The 24,547-nt window shown below is 38.0% G+C and overlaps 1 protein-coding gene across 3 annotated transcripts in view; it reads left to right on the top strand.

The window, feature by feature from the left end:
- Positions 1-24,547, top strand: part of LOC122807226 (aminopeptidase Ey-like) — a 1,536,433-nt gene that overhangs the window by 1,366,564 nt on the left and 145,322 nt on the right. For all 3 annotated transcript variants that reach the window (XM_044078305.1, XM_044078303.1, XM_044078304.1), the window contains exon 18: positions 12,075-12,242. In XM_044078305.1, the coding sequence (XP_043934240.1) occupies positions 12,075-12,242 (168 nt within the window). The remainder of the gene's footprint in view (positions 1-12,074; positions 12,243-24,547) is intronic.

Below are 24,547 nucleotides of genomic sequence, written 5' to 3'. Positions count from 1 at the left end.
TGTGTGTGTGTGTGTGTGTGTGTGTGTGTGTGTATATGTGTCTGTGCATGTTGTATTGTTGTATGTGCATGTGAATCTGTGTGAGATGGTGTAGCTATCATACGTCTGCATACCTCTAAACTAATTATCAGAGTCTGCAACACTGGAGGTGGGGTTGGAACACTTGTCACCAGGAGTAACTCTTTTCAATGAGTGCCTGAGCTGCACATTCACAAAATAATGATTGAGTGATTGGGGGTTGGGGGAATACTAGATACCAAAGATAGTCAATATGGCATACCTTAAAGGCACATATTTAAAATAAATTAGTGTGGAATCACTAGACACTAAGGATAAATATTATGCCTCAGAGACACTAAACAGAATCTAAAAACTGTACCCTCTCACTGAGGATATTAGTCCTCAGTGATGTCCCTAGACATCATGGGTAGCCTTTAAAAAAAGATAAATTAAACAAGCTAAAAATGTACAAAGGGGAGAAAAGGGATTTTAGCCATGCACCCTTTATACAAGAAACCCCTGTGTTAGCCTGCTGCACTAACTGCTTAGCAGGATTCTTTTTTAACATATACTGAGGATCTTGGGCCTATGTAAAGACAGCAAAACTCTGTAATGTATGAGACAGAAAGACAGGAAATATAAAGTATACTGCTCTACCTTATGGGATAACAGCTTTTGCCCTTACATGCATTTACTGAAGGATATGCAATGTGAAATTCAAATGTCTGGCACTAAGGAATGACTGAGGTAATCTGTAAATAACAAGGGAAGGTGAAAAGGAGACATTGTGGACATTCTTAGAGCAGGGACAAGTTTGGGGTATGTGGTGTTTTTGTGTGTGTTTTACTGTGTGCTTGAGTCTGGGAGAGTGACTGAGAGGTAAGGGGTGTTTGTGCTAACATGCTGCAACAGCCACTGTTAGTTACTGCAGGAAGTGCTAAGCTGCACTTTGTGTTAGTTAGTGCAATTCATGTACATGATACCTACCTCTGTGGCATAAGCTACCTATCTCTTTATCAAAAGGGGAAAATTAAATGAGTTTAGAGAAACAGTGCATGTGATGCAGGGTTTGAACCCTGTTTAGAGAATATTTGGGCCAAAACAGATTCACTGGGAGAGCATTACACCGAAGATCTAAAGGTCCCTAGTTCAATCCTGGGTCTTGAGAATGAAGCCTTAGGGGTTGGGGTTGGCATAGTGGTTAAAGTATTTCTCTTGGAGACACAAAGTGCAGAGATTGAGTCTCACCTTTGAGGGAAATTAGCTAGGCTTAAAATGGCCCACAAGGGCAACTAGCCTAGTACTTGTCTATGAACCTATTAACCTATACAGATTAGCTGATAATGAGTTCTTTTATCATTGCAGCTAATCCTTCTATGAATCACAAAATATTGCTTTCTAAAAACAGAATCTTTTTACCATGGCCCTTAATGCGATGTGGTACACAGTTAATGAATCCTGCCCTATGTTGCTGTTGACTACCCAAGGTGTTCTACAGTCAGAGGGAGGAGAAAAAAGGAAGGTCATGTTGAATGTGTTGTTCTTACTGAAGACACATTTGCATTGCTGTCACAAGCCAGTGATTGTGCAGGGGAGGGTGAATCACTTCCTAATGAAGACCACAAAACTGCTACTGCTAAACAGGTGGATATTAGGAATCAGAATAAGCTTCAGAAAAAAGTCTAAAAAAAAGAAAAACAAACCACAGTGTATGGTTAATATTATTTCTTTTTAAATCTTACAAGTATGAGGTACTATTTGACAACAGTATTACTGTGTGTGACTTCTCTTTCCTTTGACTTGTTGGGCCTGTCAGATGTTAGACTTACTTTAGCAGAACACTCAAAGGAGTAGGAATGAATTGGGCGAAATAAAATAGAAGAGTTCTGAAACTGAATTTCTGTAAGACTGACAAAAGTACGAGTTCTGGATATGACTGCAATTATGCCCTTAAATATGTACTGTGTAAAGGTAATATAGTGAAAATGGCGTGCATTTAAACACACATACCCAGCACCCGTCCCTGTTGTCAGAATGTCTATAGTCTCCTTTCTCCTGATCTGGTTATTCATACACACACACCCTCTGCAAGAAGAAAAGCATTGTTAGAAATTTTAAGTGTTTTTGCTGCAAGGATTCTAAGAAAGCAGCTCTCTGAGCAACAAGTAATTAGAGATCTCCCAGTGTGAAAATCAGAAAAAAAAAAAACAGTAAAAGTGATTGATTTTGAATTGATTTGATTATTTTTGACAGTACAATGCCTGGATGTAAAAAAAAAAAGCAAAAAAAAAAAAAAACAGAAAACAACAACTTGAAAACTACGGAAATATCATTGAAAAAAAAAAGACATACAGGTGGGTTATCAGCAGGAAGCAGACCAGTTTGCACCCGCAGTACAGGAGATGGTTTCCAGATATCTAGAAGGAAAAACATGCAGTCAGAAGTCTTCACAATGCATGGGGGAGTGGGAGAATATGTAAAGTCAAAGGATTAAAGGTCAAAAAATAAAATAAATTCTAAGTAAACCTTCAGATAAACTAATTGATTTGCAAAAGTCAGAGACTAGTATAAAAGAAAGAAAGAAAGAATAGCAGACAGTGAGGCTTCTCAGAAGAAATTGTACTAAAAGTAAAACTAGAGGACAGAGCACAGAAAGAGAAAATGTGGATGTTCTAGAAACACACTGTCATTACTGGCATTTGGACCTCTTGCAGTCTACTAAAGCTCAGATTACTTTCTATTGCCTGGTTGTGGGTGAGATGAAATAATCACTTGTCACTACAGGGACTGCCTTACAGACTCACAGACAGGATCCTTTCAGTCAGAGAAGGCGATCTTGGAAGACATCTCCTTACTCTGGAGCTCTTCAGCTGCTGAGCTCAGATAAGAAACCATTTGGGGGTTTTATTTCCTCTTTCTGCTTTTTCTACTTGGATAGTGCATTCTGATGCTTTGACTGTTTTTTTCTGATTCAAAATATGGTATATGCTTGGGTGTTTATCTGACTGCACAGCACAGGTCTTACACCATTTATTTTAAGCTGATTGCTGGTTGCTATAGATTTTTAATTATCCAAATGTGTTCTATAGCCATTTGTGAATATTTTGATGAGTTTTTGTACTAAGGCCATTATATTTCAGTTAGTCTCATTGCCTCATGTTTCCAGAGCCACAAGTTAATCATGCCTGCTTTTTCTGTTGATTAAAAGCTTTAATTAAAAGTTTTGACAAAAAAAAAAACTTGCTGATATTGCAGTTTTTTTCTCTTCAGGGTTATGATTATTTGAAGTGAATGAGCAGGATTATAGCTTTTTAATGATTGTTCATTTAAATTGTGATGTTGGCACCATTTTATATGCTAAACATTTCTGACAGGAAATTTTCATAAGCTTGTTTTAAGTCTTATCTAATACGGTTTTATGCTGTTTATATTAGGTTGGGGGTGAAACTAGCATTTCAATTTACATAACAGGGGATCTTTTATGCATGTGTTTGTGCCTTAAACTGTGTTAGTGAAAGTACTATAATTTTAGTCAGTGCAGTGTTCAGCATAGTACCCCCTGCAGTAATAGATTTTAGTTTGCTATTTAGAGGGAGAGTAGTGGATTTTATTAATTTTTACTGGCTGACTGTGAAGCCATTATTTGGTATTGCTCTGGCTATTTTTTTGTTCCCTGACTTAACAGACTGTGACATGGTTTTCCCCCATCATCTACCCCTTGTACACCTAAAACACATAAAAGTAAATTAAAGTATATACCTCAGCCTACAGCTTGTGAATCCATAGAAGAATTAGGCAGGCTATCAGACTACTCACCTTCTTTTGACTCCAGATCCCCTGGTGTAGTGGTACTACCATAACTATGTATGACATGAGGGTCAGATACATCCTCCTGGACTGTATCATAGCTTGGTTCAGGTATGGCAGAACCAAACTCTTTAGGGTGCAGGAGGAATTAGGAGTACAAAATCTGTTGCCAATGTTGCTACATCTCCACCTAGGGATTCTCTCACTGGTATAGTGCATGCAAAAAAGAGACAGAGGTCCAACCATGTTGCAGGACAACAAGCTCCGATTGTGTTTTCCCCTGAGCTGGTGGCTATGACTAGATTCATTATTCAGGCTATTGATTACAGGGTACAAACCCAAGTTATGAGTAACACTGGTTCTTCCCTCCCTTCAACCACCACAGGATCCTGATTTTGAAGGAGATCTAGAAGTTGCGGATTTAGAAGTGTCAGAGCCTGACCAGTCAGTTTCTTCTGAGGATGAATAGGTTCAGAAACCTAAACAAATGTTTTCTTCGACCCAGATAATGGCTATATTTAGGTTTGTTTTCAGCAATCATTTTCTGCCCCAGTGAGTAGGGTATATGATATTTTGGAGGAAGAGGCCCCGGACATGGCAACCTTCCCTCCATTGATTCCATCACTGGAGGATATTTTTAAGAAAGCTTGCAGTTCTCTTCAGTTAACTGAGCCTCTGCTTAAAAAAAAGCATTTAAGAAATTCATGGTGTGCTTAGCAATGCCTGGCCTCCAAGCCCCCCTTGTCTGTAGACCCTGTGTCTGTGTCTCCAGCCACCCTTGCCAGTCAGTAAGAAGACCTCATCTTCTTCAAACCCAGCCCCTCAAGATAAACTGGGTATATGGCCAAAATTGCAGGTAATGAAGGTGGTGCAGTTCATTACAGCAGCTTGACAATGTTTAACTGCCATTGTTTTATGTGGACGTATGTGGTTTGAGCTGTATGCATAGTTTAGACAAGTTCATTGCATTATTACCTGCTTAGCAGAAAGACTATGTAAGACTGTGTAGAAGAGATTGTTTCCAATGTTTTTCAAGTGTCAAAACATGATTTAAAGAGTGCACTGGAGGAGGGAGGTTGATGCTGTTTCCAGAAATGTAGTGACACCAGTGGTGCTGAGGAGTTATGCTTGGTTGCATAGCCAAAACTATTCCGGTGAGTTAAAAATGAGATTATTTATGCCCTGCTTGACTCTGATTGTGTGTTTGGTACAGCAGCTAATCAGACCCTAAAACACTGAGGTGACAGAGGTAAATTTATAAAAGGGTTGTCTAAAATGTTCTATGTCCCCAAATTTCCCTTTAATAAGTAGAATAATTTTCAGCGGTATAGCAAACAGAAGACCCAACTAAACAAAAATAAAGGCAAAAGAAGAAAATGGCAGATGAGAACACTGACAAATCTAATAAAAAGCGTTATTTTCCCAAAAAGGATGAACCCACCCTTCCAACCTATGACTATGCCAAGACTTAACACCCTGTTATTCCCAGGTTCCCCATCACAAAAGTTAGCTCTCAACAAGGTGACCTGGCTATCAATAGCTTCCTAAAACTGGGTAATCTTCATTGTGGGCAGAGGTTTTAGGTGACAGTGGAAGGAACATCTGCCTTCATTCAAGCAGCTGGTGTTTAAGTAGCCCTGAAAGCCTTCTACTAGAAAACCTTATGTTTACAAATGGATGGTCTGTCAAGGTTAGCATCCCTGTGGTCACGGATAAGTTTTGTCAGCTATTTCAGGATGTCTTGTTGGATGCATCCATTAGTACATTTATCAGGCATCTCTGCCCACCTGCCTTTTGATCCTCCCCTTTATTATTCTCTCTTGGTAAAATAGTTCATGAAAGGAGTATTGCATATCAGACCCCCTCACAAGCAAATTCCTCCTCCTTCATGTGATCTCAAGTATGTGCTGGAAAAACTGACCTTACCACCTTTTAAATCTGCTGCAAAGGCTGATCTGTCATTCTTTGTGTAGAAAACTGTTTTTCTTATTGATCTGACATCTGCAAGGTGTTTCTCTGAGCTGCAAGCATTTATGGCAGGACAATCTTACCTTATTTTCCACAGGGATAGGATTACGTTATGCACTAACCCTCTTTCATGCTGAAAGTGGTCTCAGAATTCACTCACAATCAGTAAATCAATTTCTCTGAACTCTTCCCAGAAGCTAAGAATAATGGAGAGAGGATACTTCATATTGTGGATCGGTAGATTAAGTACTATATTGACAGAACAAAACTCTTCAGGAAGACTGAAAGGCATTTTTTATTAACTACACAGGTTCATAGTTTCATAGGTTGGTACTAGGCTATCAGCCCTAGGGCCTATACAAGCCTAGCCATAACAATTCCCTGGCTATTTCTTCCCACACTATTTACTTCCCTGGACCCCTGTCTAGCAGGATGACTGACATGATCCCCGGGGTGAATTTCCTTTCTCCCATCCAATCATCAAGGTTCCTTTTGAAGAGTACCAAAGAGGCACTCTGCTTGACATGTATGGGCAATTTATTCCAGAGTCTGGGGAGTCTCTAAGGCCAGTCTGTCTCTAAGCAAGCCATTGTATGTTGGTTGTCCTCTGGTATTGTTTTTTTGTTACACCCACCATTGCAATGTGAATTCATGTAAGGTAAATGTGCATTCCATCAAGGCATTTTCTTCTTCAGTAGCTCTTGGAAAAGAGTGGACTCTAAAATATTCTGGAGGCAGTAACTCATTCCTCTGTCCATACCTTCATGAAGCTGCGTGCTTTTTCTAGAGCCAGAGCAAGCTTTGTTAGAACCATTCTTCAGGGGCTCCTAGATCCTTATCCTTCAGGAACCTACCTGAATACCAGTAAGGCAGTGCGCTTGTTGAATATACTACAGTCATGTAAGTCCTACTTACCTGTAACAGTAGATGTTCATAGAGCACTGCCTTATTGCTGGTGCCCTCCCATCATTACCATTTTTGGATGTACATAGTTTGGTGATTGGGTTGCCATTGAGCACTGCTCCATGGCTAGTATTATTGTCTCTGTGTATGTATGTGTGTGCATGTGTGTGCATGTATGTGTGTGTGTGTGTGTGTGTGTGTGTGTGTGTGTGTGTGTGTGTGTGTGTGTGTGTGTGTGTGTGTGTGTGTGTGTTTGTTTTGTTTTGTAACAGTAGCTGTTCACCAAGCTTCCATTTCCATGTTCTCTTCCTGCTGGACCGTAGAAAACTGAAAGATTCCTATCTGTGGGTCTGTGAAGCAGTCCCTGTACTGCCATGTGGTTCATCCATCACACCCACACACAGAAAGAGGTGGGGACTCTGAGCATTGGCAGGCTGCCAGAGGAGAGTAGCAGGACACTACAACATGAATGTCAGTAAAATACAGGTTAGTAGGCCTTACACAACTGCATTTTCTCTACTATCCTAGAAAAGTTGTAGGGAGCAGATTATACATATTTTATGAGCACAGATCTACCTCAGAAGACTGACAAACCAAAAGACTGAATCCCAAAAGACTGAAAATTCAAAATACTGAACACATTTTTAAGGCAGGGGGCAAGCACCCCCACACCCCCTGCTAACTATATATACCAACTCCAAGATCACACAACAGTGGAGAAGGAGCAAATTCCATCATTCAGTATTTTGAATTTTCATTTGATGGGATTCAGTCTTTTGGTTTGTCAGTCTTCTGAAGTAGACCCTTATGAGCACACATATAACTAACTTGACTGGTGTTCCACTGCAAAAATTATTCACTGAGAGAGCACACTGTATAAATGTTGCAAATGTTGGCATTATGAGTAAACAGAAATCCATTCTGGTGAAGATACAAATGAAACAGCAGAAGGAGATGTTCCCAATTCAAATCTGGCAGAGTGGAAAGTTGTTAAAAAATGGTGACACCAAAGTTTTCATGGAAAATTATTAATTGCTGTACACAAAATAGAACCCAGCAAGCAGGGGATGCCAGGAGGATAGACTGACATTCAACTTGATAAATGCAGCAATTTTGAGATTGTTTTTCCTGGTCAGACAAAGCCAATTAAGGAAGCAAAACAGGTAGTAGAGCATAAGCAGTTCAGTCAGCAAGAAAAAAAAAAACAGCAAGTCAGTGGGGGTTCAGCTTCTCATCCTTCCACTACTAAACAGAGGCAGGGAGAAAGTATTCCATTGAAACTATTCCCACTGTTTCAAAGAAAATGTTTGAAAGTCAGACAGAAACCCAGCAACTAACCTGAAAAACAAGTAGAAACATATTTAGAACAGGTACTAGAACAAAGACATGGTGATAATCAGGATGAAGATGGAAGCCAAAGCAAACTTTTATTTATTTTTTAAGAAAGAAATGTAAAAGAAAACAGTATTAATTGTATTCTATTCTAATTAGGTTTTTGGACTGTCAAGACATGCAAAGCAGTTCAAGGAGAATGTCTGAACTATGTTGACTGTATTTAACTAGTGAGGAATGAATTATCAATCTCACTTTTTTCAATTACACAGTTAGAAGAAGGACAGAAGGCAACAGAATGACAGTAAATACAATGGTTGTAATTTCTGAAAATATATAACTTAAATTGCATGATATCTTTGTTAAAAAAATGACAAGGTAGAGTACAGGAAGTATTGTTAATACTACTGAATCAGGCAGCAAATGCTTGTCACATAAAATAAACAATAAATGGACAAGAAAGCAAAAAATACAAAACAAAACTTAGACCTACAGGAAATGAAAAGATATAAAAGTGCTCTGCAAAATGAAGCAGTAAGTGGCACCACAGCTGTTTGGTGAATTTCTGTCATTAATTTATTTATTTATTTTATTTATTTTACATTTGTTGACTGGGATAGTCCATTTGGGTGTAAGTCCATTTTCAGCAGAGGCCCGGGTAGAAAAGCTCCAATAAAACAAGAACAACATTGACAGCTACAGTGTCGGTTTTACATAGAATTTAACAGAAATGTCTAGAGACAATAAAGTACAATATACAATAAGCACTTTAATGAAAAGGAGAAAGTTATTACAAAATAGTAAAGTCATATATATCGATATCTAGCTATGTATATATATATATATATATATATATATATATATATATATATATATATATATATATATATATATATATATATATTTTTTTTTTTTTTTTTTTTTTTTTTAGGGCAGGTAATAGTTTAAATGAAATGTAATAATGTATAAGTAACCATACATGCAATTATAGAGACAAAATAGATCACTAAATACAGATCTAGCAAAGGAGTCTTGTTTTCTATGCTAAATAGTTTTTTTTTAATGAAAACAAGATTAACTGTGATAAGTGATACTTTTAAAGGGTATCAGCAATGCAACCAGTTGTTTATTTTCCATCTGGACTACTTTCTGTTGACAAGAAGCAGATCTCACCAGATACAGTCAAAATAAGGAATATAAGGAAGGCAGTCAGATACTAAATTGACAATGTGCTCTAAGTAACCTTTTCAATGGCTTATTGAGGGAGACAATAATTTAAATTTAAAAGGAAAATGGTATGGAACTTATAAAGAAGGAAAATGAAAATAAAATAAAGAGGGAAAATATTACTTTTAAAAAACAAAGATTCCCCAAAAAGTGAAGATGTGGTAAGACTAATGATTCAAATAGTGAAAGAAGAATGGAGAGCTGAAGGGACAAAAGGAAGAAGATACAACAGGAAGTGAAATGGCTGAGAACAGGAAGTAAAGCGGCAACTAGAAAGTGAAGAGGAGAGATAAGGGGAAAAGAAAGACAGGAAAGTAGAGAAATAGAAAACATTAGAAGAAAAATGAAGGGAACCAAAAGTGGATAAAGGGCCTTAAGGAAGACAAGACCATAGGGCCAGAAGAGAGAGAACAGCAAAAATAAGCAAAACTAAGAAAGGAAAGTAAGAGAAAAATTCTATACATAGTTGGAGATGGAGGAAAAAACATATATTAATATAAAGAACACTTTTTATATTCTAAACACATTTTTCTGTTTTTTTTTTAATTAATTGTATGTTTGTTTTTTCTTTGTTGCTTTTCTGTGAAACATACATTGGCTAGACCTCAAAGCATGGCATACATGGACTATTTAATTAGTAGACCAAAAGGAGATTAATAATGAGAGAGAGAGTGGAATACTGTTAATAAATAAAAGAAAGGTAGAATGGTAGTAATAAAATTACATCTTCTGTAATGACAATGACTGAGAAGTATTACCACTGATACTGGGTGAGTGAAGATGCATAAGAATGTTAGATAATGGATTTTAGAAGGCAACCTACCCAAAAATCAGGGGAATAAGATTCATACCTTCTATGAGGACTGCATAAGCTGTTAAAAGAATTGCCGGATCTGGAACAGTGTGACTAAGAGCAGGGGTTATATTTAAATAATCCAGCTGTGTGCACGTTTTGTTTTTTTTGGCACCCTTGCATTTGAGTTTTATAATATGCATGCTGAGTAAGATAGACTTGTTGAGAACGTTAACATGGTTTAAAGTATTCTAAGTACTAGGAATGTTTTATATATGAGGAATTTACACCCAAATGTCAGTTGATTTCTCTGCAGTAGACTTATTTTGTCTTGTTTTGATGAGGAAAATTAAAAGGAATTATTCTCACCTAAAGACTTCTCTCATTAAGGTTTGGTATTTTACTTGGTTATATAAATTGTGGGGGAAACTCTGCCCTGTACAAAAATAACAGATATATTCTTCCCATTTTAGATGGTCTGCAAGAAAACCTTCCACATTACCACTGTAAGGATTTCCTCATTTGATGCCTCCATATCAGTATAAGACAGAAATTAATTTAGCTGCAGCTTCCTTTCAAAGATTAGCTTCCCCAAAGCAATGGCCAATGAATCTTACTTTGGTAAAATTACTTGCATAACTCTACCATAATGTTATTTAACTGACTGCATTATAATGATTAGGAGATACAGAAAGAGTAGTACTAGGAAATACACCATTACAAATTATTATTTATCAGTTCTAATGTCCCTTGCCTGCCTCCATGGCCTAGATGAATGGAAGCATAAGAATGCCCAAAATAACCTGTATGCAACAAGTGCCTCTGGCACTACAGAAGCTGTCCAACAAAAGGCTGAAAACAGTAGCCAGTACCGGCTACGTTACCCTGGAGGGATAGTGGTGGCTCAGTTTGCCACAGTCCTGGTAATGAGCTGGAGAGAAAGGGAGAGGCATATGGTATGAAGCATTTGAGTTAGAGTAATGACCTTTGCATGCCTGGAAGCACTCATTTGATTCTTGGAGTAAACAATCATGTTAGTAACTGCCACAAGGGATGAGGATGTAAGTACATTAAACAAAAATCCCTAGTTTGACAGAAGAAGAAAAGTCAACTTCTCAGTGTTTGACTCTCACATTTAAGGGGGATGCATGTGCCTTTGGAGTCTCAGTCCAAGAAGGGGATGATTTGGATGATATGCTTTTCCCCTGAAAAGGAACAAGTGGGCATGTGGGGCAATGAGAGGGAGGCTTGATTTGATGTTTGTGTGAGGAAGGGTCCGAAAGAAAAATATGCAATATTCCTGGTTTATCTTTTCTCAGATTAAATCACCAATATGTAAGCAATACACAGCTCAGTAGTGTTGTCTTCTTAAACTGATATTGTCAGAGGTAATGAACACAAGGAAATTCAACTCTGAGTGTAGCATAGTGGTAGCTTTTTCAGGATCCATTATACTGAGAAAAAAAAGTAAATAGATCTTATATGCCATTCAGGAAAAAGTCATAGACTGTGGTACTGAACTTGGTGTGGGCATTTATTAATGTATCCTTTCCAATTTAACAGCAATTAAATGGGAATATACAGGTATTTTGAACCCATTTTCAACTAAAATGCTTAATTGTAACTGGAATCTAGACATGCGTCTCAACAAACTCTTGAATACATTTATTATTTAAAACAGAGAGAAAATGCAAACAACAGCGTGGCTGAAAACCAGGTTGCATGCACATTCTACCCTTTTAAACAAAGTTAAACTAACTAAATAAATTAATACAGCAAATGCAGCATTTTCTAGTGAGAAGTTGTAGTGTTGGTGCAAGAACAGATTTTCTGTCAAAGGGTATTTCTCTTTTACTGACAGTTGTATAACTGGAGCTGGGTATTTAAGTAAGGCAGTAGAAGGGCTAGACAGCAAAAGCAATATTTTTAAAATTCTTTCTTTGCCAGCATTCTGCACTTTTGGTTCAGTATCTGTAAATTCTCTTTTTTTGTATTCCATTTTATGACAATAAGTTGATTTAAAAAGCTTTTATGTACATTTCAGGATCCTCCCTAGCCTGAGAGTAGTGGTGTACTGTTACGGCATAGCTTCAGGAGGAGAAGAGGAGTGGGAGTTTGCCTGGCGGATGTTTAAAAACACAAGCATTGGATTAGAGGCCGATAAGCTTAGGGCAGTCTTGTCCTGCACTAAGGAGCCCGGTCTCTTAAACAGGTAAGATGAAATATGTATAAACTGTGTTTCAGATAATAGCCTGTACTGTTTATAATGTTCATCCATAGATATGAAAATAGCAAAAATGAAATGTTTCTTGGCTGTACTACCTTCAAGTTATAACAACATTGTATTACCCTCCAGAAGTAGTTAGGCTATGTCATTTTTTTTTGTGTTAATTATTATTATTCATGTGTCTCAACAACATATTATCCACTTTATCCGTATCAGCTTAAACAATTCAGGCAGTACCCCTTATGAGGATGGAGTATGTCTTAACTACCCTTTTCACAAGTTATACTAAATGCTCTGGTTTAAACTGCAGTCAATCAACAAGACAGCAAAAGAAAAATATTGAACTGTTTATTGAAAGTTTTCGGCATGAGATTATCTTCACTTTTATTTCTTTATTTTTATATAATTTAAGATCTACTGTCATATTTACAATCACTCTACTTCCCTCTTATTATTAGCTGGATTGAAACTAGTAAAAGCTTTTCAGTTTTTGGGGGTGAGAGTAACCACCTTATCAGTCTCAAAGACTTAATTGCAGTAATCAATGACACGCAACCAGAGATATTAATGAATTGTCTCACAGAGCTCATTATCACTGGTTCAATATTCAGGGTACTTGTCTCTGATTGGTTCATGTCTGTTTTATGTTGTTTACTGTCTGCTGTTCATACACTGATGTCTCTTTAGATTAAGTTTAAAAACTTGAAGTGCGATAAGGAACAGGAAGTACAAATACTATTCTCATAAACAGCAGACAGATGTATACTCAGTCTTGTGTGCAAATGGTGTTTCATACTTTGTCAAGAGCAAAAACTCTCATTCAGTTTCTAATTGGGGACAATATTTAAAGTATGTGTCCTTGTCTGTGGTTGATAGTGCATTACATCTGATATTCTTATGCCGTAGATATACAAGTCATTGATCCTCTGTCCTAATCCAGGCCAGTAGGGCATTGCAAGGGTGTCAGTTGGGCTCAGCTGAAAGAGAGAGGAAAGGTCCAGTATGTTCTAAAGCAACCAACTGTGAATCCAAGGGTAAAGTTAAGTGGAAAGGCCTGCAGGGGTAGAAACTTTCTTTTATTCCTACGATATTCAAGTGAAGGAGTTAATGTGGTAAGATGTTTGGAGTTATGGAGTGGAAGAAAGACATTAGTTGTATACCTGTCTGCAACAGCTTAGACTAATGTATAAACAGGTGAACTGTTTTGCTACAAAATGTAAGTTTGGTATAAGTGATGTTTATATAATTCAGTATAATGGGCTGCTAGCAAAGAAGATGAAAGTTTTTTATTCAAACTTACAAGCAGAGCTGAAAATGATTGTGCTGCTCTCCAGAGCCAAGGATCTTTTCAGTATTAAAGAAATGATCATTAAAAATGTCTAGGGTTTAAGAGCATATAAAATAGATGCCCTAAAACTTAAGGACACTTGGATTAACAGAATAGGCAAAAAATAGTGATCTCAGATTGGCATCAGGTTTGTTTCTTTGCAAAGTATTCAACTTTGTTTTGGAAGATTGGTATATTTACCAAAAAGTGTCCATGCTTATTTTTACCATCTAGAATACAGAATATATAATTGCATTTAGTACACTTATGTGGAGTTGCAATCAAAATCAAAGACATTTGAAGGCAGATTTGATTTTAAGAGAAAACTACATACTTCTTTTAGGTGCTCTTTACCCTTTAGTCATTGGCCATCAAGCCTCTCCAATTAAACTCTGTCTACTGGTTCCCTAGGGAATTACCCCAGTATAGTATGGGGTGACAGTCAACTGCAGGGGTCATAATACAGGCAGTCAGGAGGATTGTTTGTGCTTTTGTTAGCAATGAAGGAGTTTGTATGGCATAACACCACCACCATCTGACACACCTCTCAACTGTCCAGATTTTCACAGAATCTTCATATTTTTGCCTCATATCTCTGTTCAAAGTAAAAAAAAAGTCAAAGTGTACTTTATTGTCATTCAGACTCCAAAACAAGTGCAACTGAATGAAACCATGTTACTCCAGGCTCTATGTGCAAACATCTAACATATACAACAATTCACATTACTACATATAGATATTCCTACTACATAATATGTACTGTTTTACATTATCAACAGACATTTACTAAGCTAAAGAGACATGGTATTTATTGGTATTGTACTGCTCCTTATAAAATTTAGAGTTTTTTTGGAAATCCACTGGGGATTGAAGTCATTAAATAAGGACATACATTTGAGTTTCAGACTTCATACCCTTCAAAAAATGCATGCTAACAGAAAACCTGTTCTATCAACTTTCTATGTTTGTAAGAGCAATATTTAAAATCTGTCCCTATTTTGGGACTTTGGCTTCATTATGTTTGGTTTTGTCCAGATTTTTATGTGTTAAGAAGTTCAGAGATGTGCCACCTGTGCGGGGGAAGAGTTACTTATATCACTGTGGGGATCCACAATACTTAGCTTAAAGTCTAATCCCAGGATGCAAACACTAACCCCATCCCTCCTACAAAGGATTGCGGCTGTATGCATCTTGCCGTTTCTCAGACTCCCCTCTAGGATGGGCATGTCCATCATCTCTTGCAAACTCCATCAAGTACATGAGCTGATAATCAGGAGGTAACCCCCTGAAATCTGAAGAAGTAATAAAGGATCTAGGGACCCAAGTAGATAGTCAGCTTTCCTTTGATAACCATGTTGCCAAGGTGGTTAGAAAGTCCTTCTATGTGACCCATCTGATCACGAAAGGTTTCACATCAAGATCTAAGGATGTAGTGGTGCCTCTCTACTCTTCCCTCATCAGACCCATTATTGAGTACAATGCACCAATGGAATGTACTTAGCTAGGCATCTCCAGCAGCTGGAGAGAGCACAGAGGTACCTCACTAAGAGGATTACTGGCCTCAAACAGTTGCCCTATGTAGCACGATTGAAAAAAATAAGGCTTTTCTCTGTTGCATACCACCTTCTCAGAGGCGATCTCTGTCTAACATACAGAGCCATGTCCAACCCAGAACTGTTGAACATGCTCCATCTTAGCAAAACTAAATCTACTCGAGCTACATGCTCTAGGGATGTAAACCTCAACACAACAATGAATAGAACATGCTGGAGGGATAGATTCCCTTTGCAAAGACTTCCCTTGCTATGGAACAAGGTCCCGATCTACATAAGACAGAGCCCCTCACTATCACTCTTCAAGTGGAACCTTGACAAGTGGATGGGTAACAGAAAGTTCACACCAGGGATCATACCAACAGCTCTACTAGATAGGGGCCAAGGGTACTAGCTGCTAGATCTAGGGCCTAGGGAACTAACCAAAGGGGTGGTGAATACCGCACAACATGACTGGGCTAATATATGCCTTCAGGCAGATAGCCCAGTACCTACCTATGAACCTATGAACCTATCAAACTCTGGTCATCTAGACAGCAGTCAATGCATTATCTGTCTATGACATCAGAGTTGGCAAAATTCCAGAAGGTTTTGAATGTCTCCTTTTCCAGGAAGTACAACTGATGATTGCGCTCTTCCTGTTATGTCTAAACAGTAGTTTTAAGGAGGCAATGAATTAATAGCCTGGTAATTGTATTAATAACACTGGCCAGAAAAGAAATAACAGGTACATGGCTGAACATTATAGCCTTGATATCCTAAATGTCGTAGGTATGATGAATAAGATAGAAAATAGGAGGAAAGTTAAAGATCAAGTGCAAAGCTTTTTTCCCCATTTCTTTTGTTATAATTATGCCCTCATTTTGTAAAACGTGATATCTTATTTTAAAATGTGTAGTTTTATTTTAATTACTTCAGTGGACCTATATCTATTAAGATTATAAACTGTTTTCGTTTATTGTATGCTGAGCAACTCTCCACTTACTTCCCGATTCCATGTCATCCAGACCCGCCTTCTGATGATGCAGAGGAGGAGAAACTGGTCTGTAGTGGGTTTTCTATAGTCTGCTGCAGATTATTGCAAAGTCACCAGAATGCAGCCAACAAGTTACTCAGTCAGACAATAATCAATAAACACAACCATATTCAAGTGAGAGGTAACAAAAGTAAGAAGGAACAGGATACAAATCTTAATAAAGTGAGGAAAGCTTAGCATACAGTGCAATAAAACAGATGTAAAACTTCTAGATCATTGTACAGGCTGATAGTTTTATGTTTAAGGAGAATATATATCCCTTTCCAAGAAACAGACAAAATGGGATATCATATTGGATATACAATATACTTTTGTTTTTTCATGGCATTCAGGTATGGCCAGCCTTTGATGATGATTAAAATGATTACTAATCAAAGATGATGTAGTGACACAACCTTGTTTGACCTCATCATGGAGTCTGAATGTGCCTTTCTGAACCATTGTAAAGAATGCAGATGTAGGCAATCATCTAATCAGTCACTAGCCACAGACCTTGTTTTACTAGGTAAGAAACAAAAGCTCTTTATTATGTTTCACAAGGATGCACAAATGATGGAATAAAATTCCTTGTAAGCTCAATTAAAGTGATGAACGTATCTTGATGTTGTTTGTAACAACTTTTTCAGATATGATTATATATCTTGACTTGCAAAAGAGCCTGAATCCCTCCTAGGATTCTAACATGTTTTCTAAGCAGCATGAATGTGTGAGAAAACATTTCACTGCAGCAGAGTAAGTCTAAATCAGAAAAGATTCCTTAAGCTATGTTGTCCCTGATATTAAATATAGTACCAATGCTGGCATTCATCAAAATATCTGAAACTTGTGTGTGTGTCTTTCGGCTTTTCCCGGTTAGGGGTCGCCACAGCGGAACTCCGGTCCGCTAATGATTGGCAGTAGAGTTTTACATGCTGGCTTGCCGGGCCTAACGCACAACCTTCAACGAAGGAACGCCCATTCACGCATGTCGTCACACAGTAGACGCTTTAACTGAGAATCGAACGGCCAACGTCTAACTGTGAGGCGACAACGCTACCGCAGCACCGAAACTTAATTCCTCCAAATGTAGAAGAAGAGATGCTAGGGTTACAGTCCAAATGCTTTCCTTTCAACTTTAAGGGATTAGCAAGTATGCTGTTTGGTGTTGCAGCTTCAGGAATGAACATCGGCCTTTCAAGCTACATCCTTTTATACAAACTCAATTGTCAACCATTATACTACCTAATACAATATTTGTCTGTTTTCATGAGAATGTAACATCAGATATTCACAAAGGTTTCTAGAATGTCATTTCATCAACGCAAATAGGTTTTAGATAACACACAAGATTCCATTTCACCATCTAAGCACAACCAGATTAACCAAGAACACAAAGTTGAAGGTAAAAAGTTCAGAAACCAGGCTAAAGTGAATCAAACTTGTTTATTATCCAACAATAGACAGTTAAGTGCTTTCATTCATCAGTACCAAGGAATTCATCAGCACTGACCTGGCCCAGAGGCCCTTATAAGCCTAGCCAAGAACTTCACCCATGTTCTCACAAAGTCAGCACCTGTTTCCCCTGTTAGCGGGGACACAGGTGGAATCCAAGGGGTGTATTTTCTGTTTTCCATCCAGTCATCCAGGTTCCTCTCAAAGAGAGCTAGTGAAGTACTCTGTTTGATATGGAGAGGGAGTCTATTCCACAGATGGGGGAGTCTTTGGGACACAAATCTATCTCGCCAACAAGTTCTGTTAATGTCACAGACCAGGTTGAAGCCTTGTGTGTAGGTTGTGCAAGTGGTGTTTGACTTACAGATATGCAGCAACCACATCAAGGCTGGCTTTGAGACTGCCTTGTATGCCAGACACAGGTCAACTCTGAGCAGTCTATATAAGACTGAGTAGAGGGACAGGACTTTTTGCCTATCTGTATAGGACAGGTATTTGTGACCTTGGATTTTCCAGGTCAGGAACCTCTGAGTTTTCTCCAGCTGCTGCATGTGCTTGGCAAGGTAGCTGCCAAAGTGGGCATTGTACTCAACAATGGGTCTGATAAGGGAGGAGTACAGGGATGTTATGACCTCCTTGTTCCTAGATGAAATACCCTTACTTCTGAGGTGGGCCATGTAGAAAGCCTTCCGTACAACGGAGGCAATCTGGTGGTCAAAAGTCAGGTTGCTATCAACCTGGGTGCCCAAATCCCTCATGACTGATTGCATGCTTAGTATGTTGTTATTAATGTGATAATTAGTGGGGATGACATTTTCCCCAAAGGGGATAATGATGCATTTCTTGGCATTCAGCTTGAGGCCATGCTTCTGGCACCAGTCATTAGTTTGGGTAAGACCCTCTCGGAGGATGCTCACATCACTAGGAGAATTTAAGACAGCACCCAGCTCGCAGTCATCTCCAAACTTGGTTAGCCACAGACCAATGTTTTTTGACTTTCATGTCAGAAAAGTATATCCCAAACAATAGCAGCTCCAAGACCATTATATGGGATATGCCACTCATTACGGGTCTTCTACTAGAGGTGGCTTCCCCTATTTTGACTGAGTGGATTCTGTCAGTGAACCAGTTAGGTTCCCATCTGGTAACATGCGAGTTGATGCTTAGCTGGGAGAGTTTATCTATTATGCCTGACTGGGGAAGAGTGTTGAAGGCTTTGGCTAGGTCAAGGTAGGTAGTGTGCACAGTCTTCCCCTTGTCCATGGCTTTGGTGACTGTTTTGAAGAAGTTGACCAATCTTAACAGGCATGATCTCCCTTTGAAAAAAAACAAACTGTGTGGGGTCAAGGGTTTGGAGGTTGCCAATGTCTTTGTTTATAAGGTCCATAATAATGCATTCCATGGCCTTGCAAATCAGGCTAATTAGGCTGATGGGCCTATAATTGTTTGGGTTGATAGATCCTCCACATTTGTGTAGAGGGATAACAGTGGCTGTTCTCCATTCGGCTGAGATGGAGCCAGTGCTTATGCAAAAAATATATGCCAAGGAATTTAAATTGGTTCCTGGTTGTACAATTGCAGTATTGCTCGTGGCTTTCTGGTTATTAGTTGCAACTAGATTCAAGCCACTTTTGCAGCTCCTGTGCTAATTCTCTTCTGCTATATCTCTGAAACAGTGTCACTGTACTGCTTTCCCCCATTCGTATACTGAATGGATAGTTCTTACTGTCACACTTTGTCTTTGGATGCTACCTCATGTCCAAGTTTTGCAGTTCCTTAAAATGAAGAAAAGTCTTTTCTTATTATAATATCATAAAGTCAGGTGCTACAGCTGCATGAAGCAAACTTTTTACTACAAGTGTCTGAATTTCCATGTTCATGATTGTATATTCCTTTTTATCACCATGAACATACATAATCTTACTCTTGGAATATTCCCAAACTCTAAAAACACAGATGAATTCCATGTGGTAAAACCAATAGCACAATGGGTAACACCAAAGAAAATCTAGTTGTGCTCAACCAAATTTTTTAATTCAAATGTAGATAATATAAAATTTGTTAAGCACTTTTGTTCTTAGGAACTTCATCAGAACAAATAGTCTAAAATACAGACATATTAGATAGTTAAAGGTAAAACCACACCTCCAAAATGTTAAAACCAATAAGATCATATTACTATTTCAGTGCAGTTTTAAGGCTTAGAATTTTTAAAGAGGAAAACCACATATCTTTTGGATGATTACACTTCCAGTCTCTTAAGTTTTAATACAGAAGCAATGTAACAGGCATTATTCAAACCTGGTGAATGTGTAGCATCCAGTAATAATTGCCACTTTAATTCATTTTTATCTAGGTGCTCATTGACCAAATTACCCCCTAGGATCAAAAACTACATGTTCAACAAAAGTAAACTTGAAAATGTATTGGAAATTGTGCAATGTGCCCATATAAGGCATTTGTATTCTTGCATTTTGTTTAATGTCTAGTAGGTGTTTGTAAATTCTCTCTTTTAATCTCCTGGAAGTTTTGCTCTCATAAAATGATGAGCATGTGCTACAACAGACCACATAGATGACCTGTTTAGAATCGCATGAAAATGCCCTTTTATAGAATAGATGAAACCTCTCACCATAACTTGCTTTCCCACTAGTATGTTGGGGCACTGTGAACACCTCCCACTTTAATCATGCCTTTTTTCACTGTATCACTGTTTATTAATTCAAGAATGATGCACTTCGTATCTTTCCAAGCAATACTTATTAGGCTAGCTTCCTATGTTAGTTGCCGGGCCACCCATATGTAACAGTACCACTCTGGTTCCTCTCCATTCTTCACTGACATAAGTTTTGGAGAAACCTAAATTAAAGAGATTTAGGAGGAGTTTAGCTAAAAGATGCTTGACATTACATAGAAGACAGCTGAGAATATTATGAGGTTTGTTTCACTTACTGAAAGCAGAGACCATTGAGCTAGGGGTTGGAAGTAATCAGTTTAGACAGTGTAATGTAATGGTTACATGAATGGACAGTGACCATTTAGGCCAAGAGTCCCTTGAGTGCTTTTGCATAGATCCAGTTCTCAGTGGTGTGATATGCAGCAGAGCTCCTGCTGTTTGAGTGACAGAGAGGCAGTTTGATGTCCATGGGCCTTGACAGGAAAGAAAGGAAGAAAAACACTTCAGTACTGAATATTATATGGAGATAACAACGTTAAAACATAGGAAGCTAACGTATTCCTAGAGATTCAGGAAGAAACATAGTCAGACAAAGTAAGATAAGGTAAGCTATTCAAGGAATAGAAGAATGTTAGTAAACTGTAAGAAAATAAAGATAAAATAGGTATAGTAGGAGATGAACAGCTGGAGAAACACAGTGATAAACTGTACAGGGCTGAGTATGTAACAGATGGTTGAAATATTTCATGAGCAATACAAAAACAGTCAAAACATATACAGCATTTCCTTTTCTGCTGTACTACCCATAATACTACTGCACAGTCAGTTCAAATTTGTCTTATCTGTGGTAGTTAATATAAGGGTTAGTGGCAGAGTTAGAGTTAGCATGTATTACTAAGGCTTTGCCCTCCTGCCCACCTTAGTAATGTATACTAACCCTTAACCCTACCCCTGTCTTAATCCTAAGGTACAGCTTACATTGTTAAAACCCTTTCCATAACACTATCACTACACAGTACAGCCTGGGAACTCACCGCATGCATAAACACACACAAAGACTATACATATTCCCTAACAATCACACACACATGAAATATATCCCCTTACCTAATCCTAACTCCTAAACACTCACATAAACACATAAACTAAATCTATCCCCTTACTCTAACCCCTAAAACACAGGCACTCAGACACAAGCTCCCAGGACCAGCTCTTACCTTTGTCAATAAACAGGACCTCACCCAAGACAGAGTTCTCCCGAACAGCCATTTTCTCAAAACCAACAGCAGTTGACTTGAGTCACGCAAGTGTGATTCAACCAAGTTAATAGCAACTGTAGGGGTGTATAATGTTTGTGTTCTTTCAGATATGATCTAAACACAACTTTGTAATGGGTTTGCAGCCATTGAACACATTTTGTTACATCCATCCATCCATCCATCCATCCATCCATTCATTCATCTGCAACCCCTTTCTCCCATTTTTGCATGTGGAGTTGTGGTATCACTTCAACGGTGACAATCAGCTAGAGGTAGTTTCACACCACATTGGATATTGTTTGCATTTTCATAGCCAAAGGTGAGTTCATTTAGCAGAGTATGTAGTCTGGCTAGTTTTCTCCATCTGCATAGTTTTAGCACTCTGGAATGGCATGACTTAAATGTTTCATTAAAGGGTGCTGCATCATTTTCCTGATATATCAGTGGGCTGAATCAAAGATTTCCTAATTGGGTTTATTATACATTTATGTATGGCTATCATTTGCAAGATATTGTAGGCGCATCTCATCTGGCCCTCTTTTGGAGGAATCTACCTATTTTCTGGATTGATTTTTCCCTGCACATGATGTACCTATTTTCTAAATTGCCCTCACTAACATAATTGCTAAAGCTGTCTAGTACACAGAAAACTAGACTACACGGCCAGCATACTAGTGGCACCAGTAATTTAAAGAAAGGATACATGGCCTACATCTTCCTTCTACAGAAGCAAAACTGAATGACATTGTGTGGTAGAATTTTGCAGTACAGTTCACTAAAGTCTATAGAGTTTACATTGCCTCTTTAATAATGTGCTTGCATTTGTTCATCTTTTTTTGTCATTCTTTTTTAAAAGTGTTTTTAAGTAGTAATACATATTGCTATTGAAGCGGGAAGAGTTATATACTATTTAGTATCAAATTATTATCCTAATTAGATGACCAGTTTTGGGGCACATGCACCTACTTTTCACGGGCCTTAGCATCTATTTTCAATGTCTGCAGGTTGAAAGGCATGACATGGTTATCTTCTGAGATGCTATTAAAACTATTAAGTGCTCCATATATCAAATGATGTTATGTAGTTTTATATGGTACTGTGAAATGCATTTGTAAAGTCTAACATGAATTCCACCTATAAATTATCCATTGAGATCTTGTTTTACTTATTTATTTTTTCATGTATTTTTCTGGCATACAGCAACAAATGCTGGATATGATTTTAGTCATTTTTCTTCGGTAGATGCAGTCCAAATTCATATTTAGAGATTTAGAGAGAATGATTGGTCAGGATCCTTTCTTCTTTTGGAAATTAACTGTGTATATTTGTCAACCACAGCATGATTTAATGTACTTTTATGAGTACATATAATTATTTCAGCTAATAGTAAATATGACAAACTGAGCTAATAAGTAACTTTACTTTTAATAATAAGGCATAAAGCGTACCACAGAACATCTGATCCCAGTCTGTGGTTCTCCTGTTTGGACTGTCAGCTACACCCAGAGTATTAACCAGATGTCTGGGCCTGGCAGTAGCAGCCTTCAGTCTCATGGGTTTAAACATTTTTCTCTATATAGATGATTGCCAAATTCATATGTGCTATTAGTATTAGTTAACATGGCCTTTCTAGACTAATGAATTTAAAGACAGTAAAAAAAAGTTCAGATTGTCCTATATGTTCCTATATGCTTTGCTCGACTCTGCTTAGGAGAATCTGTTCTCAACCAGGCAGGGTGAAGGGGATAATGGCCCTATTCCAGTAGACATTATTATTAAACACTCTGTAGCTGTCTTCATCAGTTTTTAGGCCTTGTTAGCAGACATCATAATCACTGTGGAGTAAAAGGCTCCACATGTTGAAATGCTAATGTTTTTGATGAGCTTGCAAAATTCCTCAGATCGTTTGAACTGGTTTCCTCCAATGATTTTCCTATCTAGTCAAGGAGCCATACTAGTGAGTTTCTGCTGCTCAGACAAGCATTATATAACATTTTACATTATTCTATCCTTGTCAATTGCTGAAAACACATGCATTAGAGTTTGGGTTGGATGCTTATCCCCAAGACAGAATCCATAGAACCTGTTTCCTGTATCCTGTCCCATCTCGGGTCCACTTGTATGTTGGTTTCACAACAACTCTGGCAATCATTCATGTTCCAAAGACTTTTAAGAGGTGCCTGTGTTTAGGTCTAAGAAAATGCTGGCAAGCAATATCACAGTTATGCTGTGTATGTGAGGAAAGCTTATTCCCTTGTTATTTCGTTTTTCTGTAATGTGACTGTGAAGTTGTAGGAGCTGGCAATGGCTCTTACTAACCACCTAATAGTGAGTGTTGCCATTATTAGAGGTGTGTACCATGTTAGCAGATTACGCGAGTTAAACAGTACTTCATAACCACATATGAAAACTCAGCCTAAAGGTCCTTACCCTCATGAAGTTGGTTGCTTGGTTCTTAAGAGGAATCTTGTTGCCTCACAACCTAGTGCATAGAGCCCCAGGTTTTGAATGAGAAAGCAGCACATCTTAAAACAGGCCTCATCAAGGAACCTCCTTCATGCATTCCTTCTCTTTCATCTTACCGAAAACATAGTCCCTCTAACTATCCCTCAGGGAAACATATTCCTTCCTAATAGAGCAAAATCCTTCTGTACTTAACATTACAACATCTTCTTCCTGTCTCTTGGATGCTGATATTCTAGTTTTACATCAGGAACGGTTATCAGCAGATTTACAACACTTTGTTTTGGAGGAATACTTAGGTGTCAGTGAACTAGCTTCAATTGCACCTGAATTTATCAAACAAGTTTAGTTGAATGAGATCATAGAACTTTGAAGGGAGGAAAACTTTCCTTTGCCCTTAAGGTTGCAGAGTGTTAAAGACAGAATATTTAGAGACATGGGAAGTGGAGGAGAATAAAGTAGTGTTTCCTCCTCTATAAAAATACTTTCCTCTGTGTTTTTTGTTAAAGTCAACATGTATTTTTTATTTTAAAACATTGTCAGG

Source organism: Protopterus annectens, chromosome 7.part0 (assembly GCF_019279795.1).
Source record: "Protopterus annectens isolate FY-2018-M chromosome 7.part0, PAN1.0, whole genome shotgun sequence".
Classification (NCBI taxonomy): Eukaryota; Metazoa; Chordata; order Ceratodontiformes; family Protopteridae; genus Protopterus; species Protopterus annectens.
The sequence above is the reverse complement of the archived record's forward strand: the minus strand, read 5'-3'. Positions and strand labels throughout refer to the sequence as shown.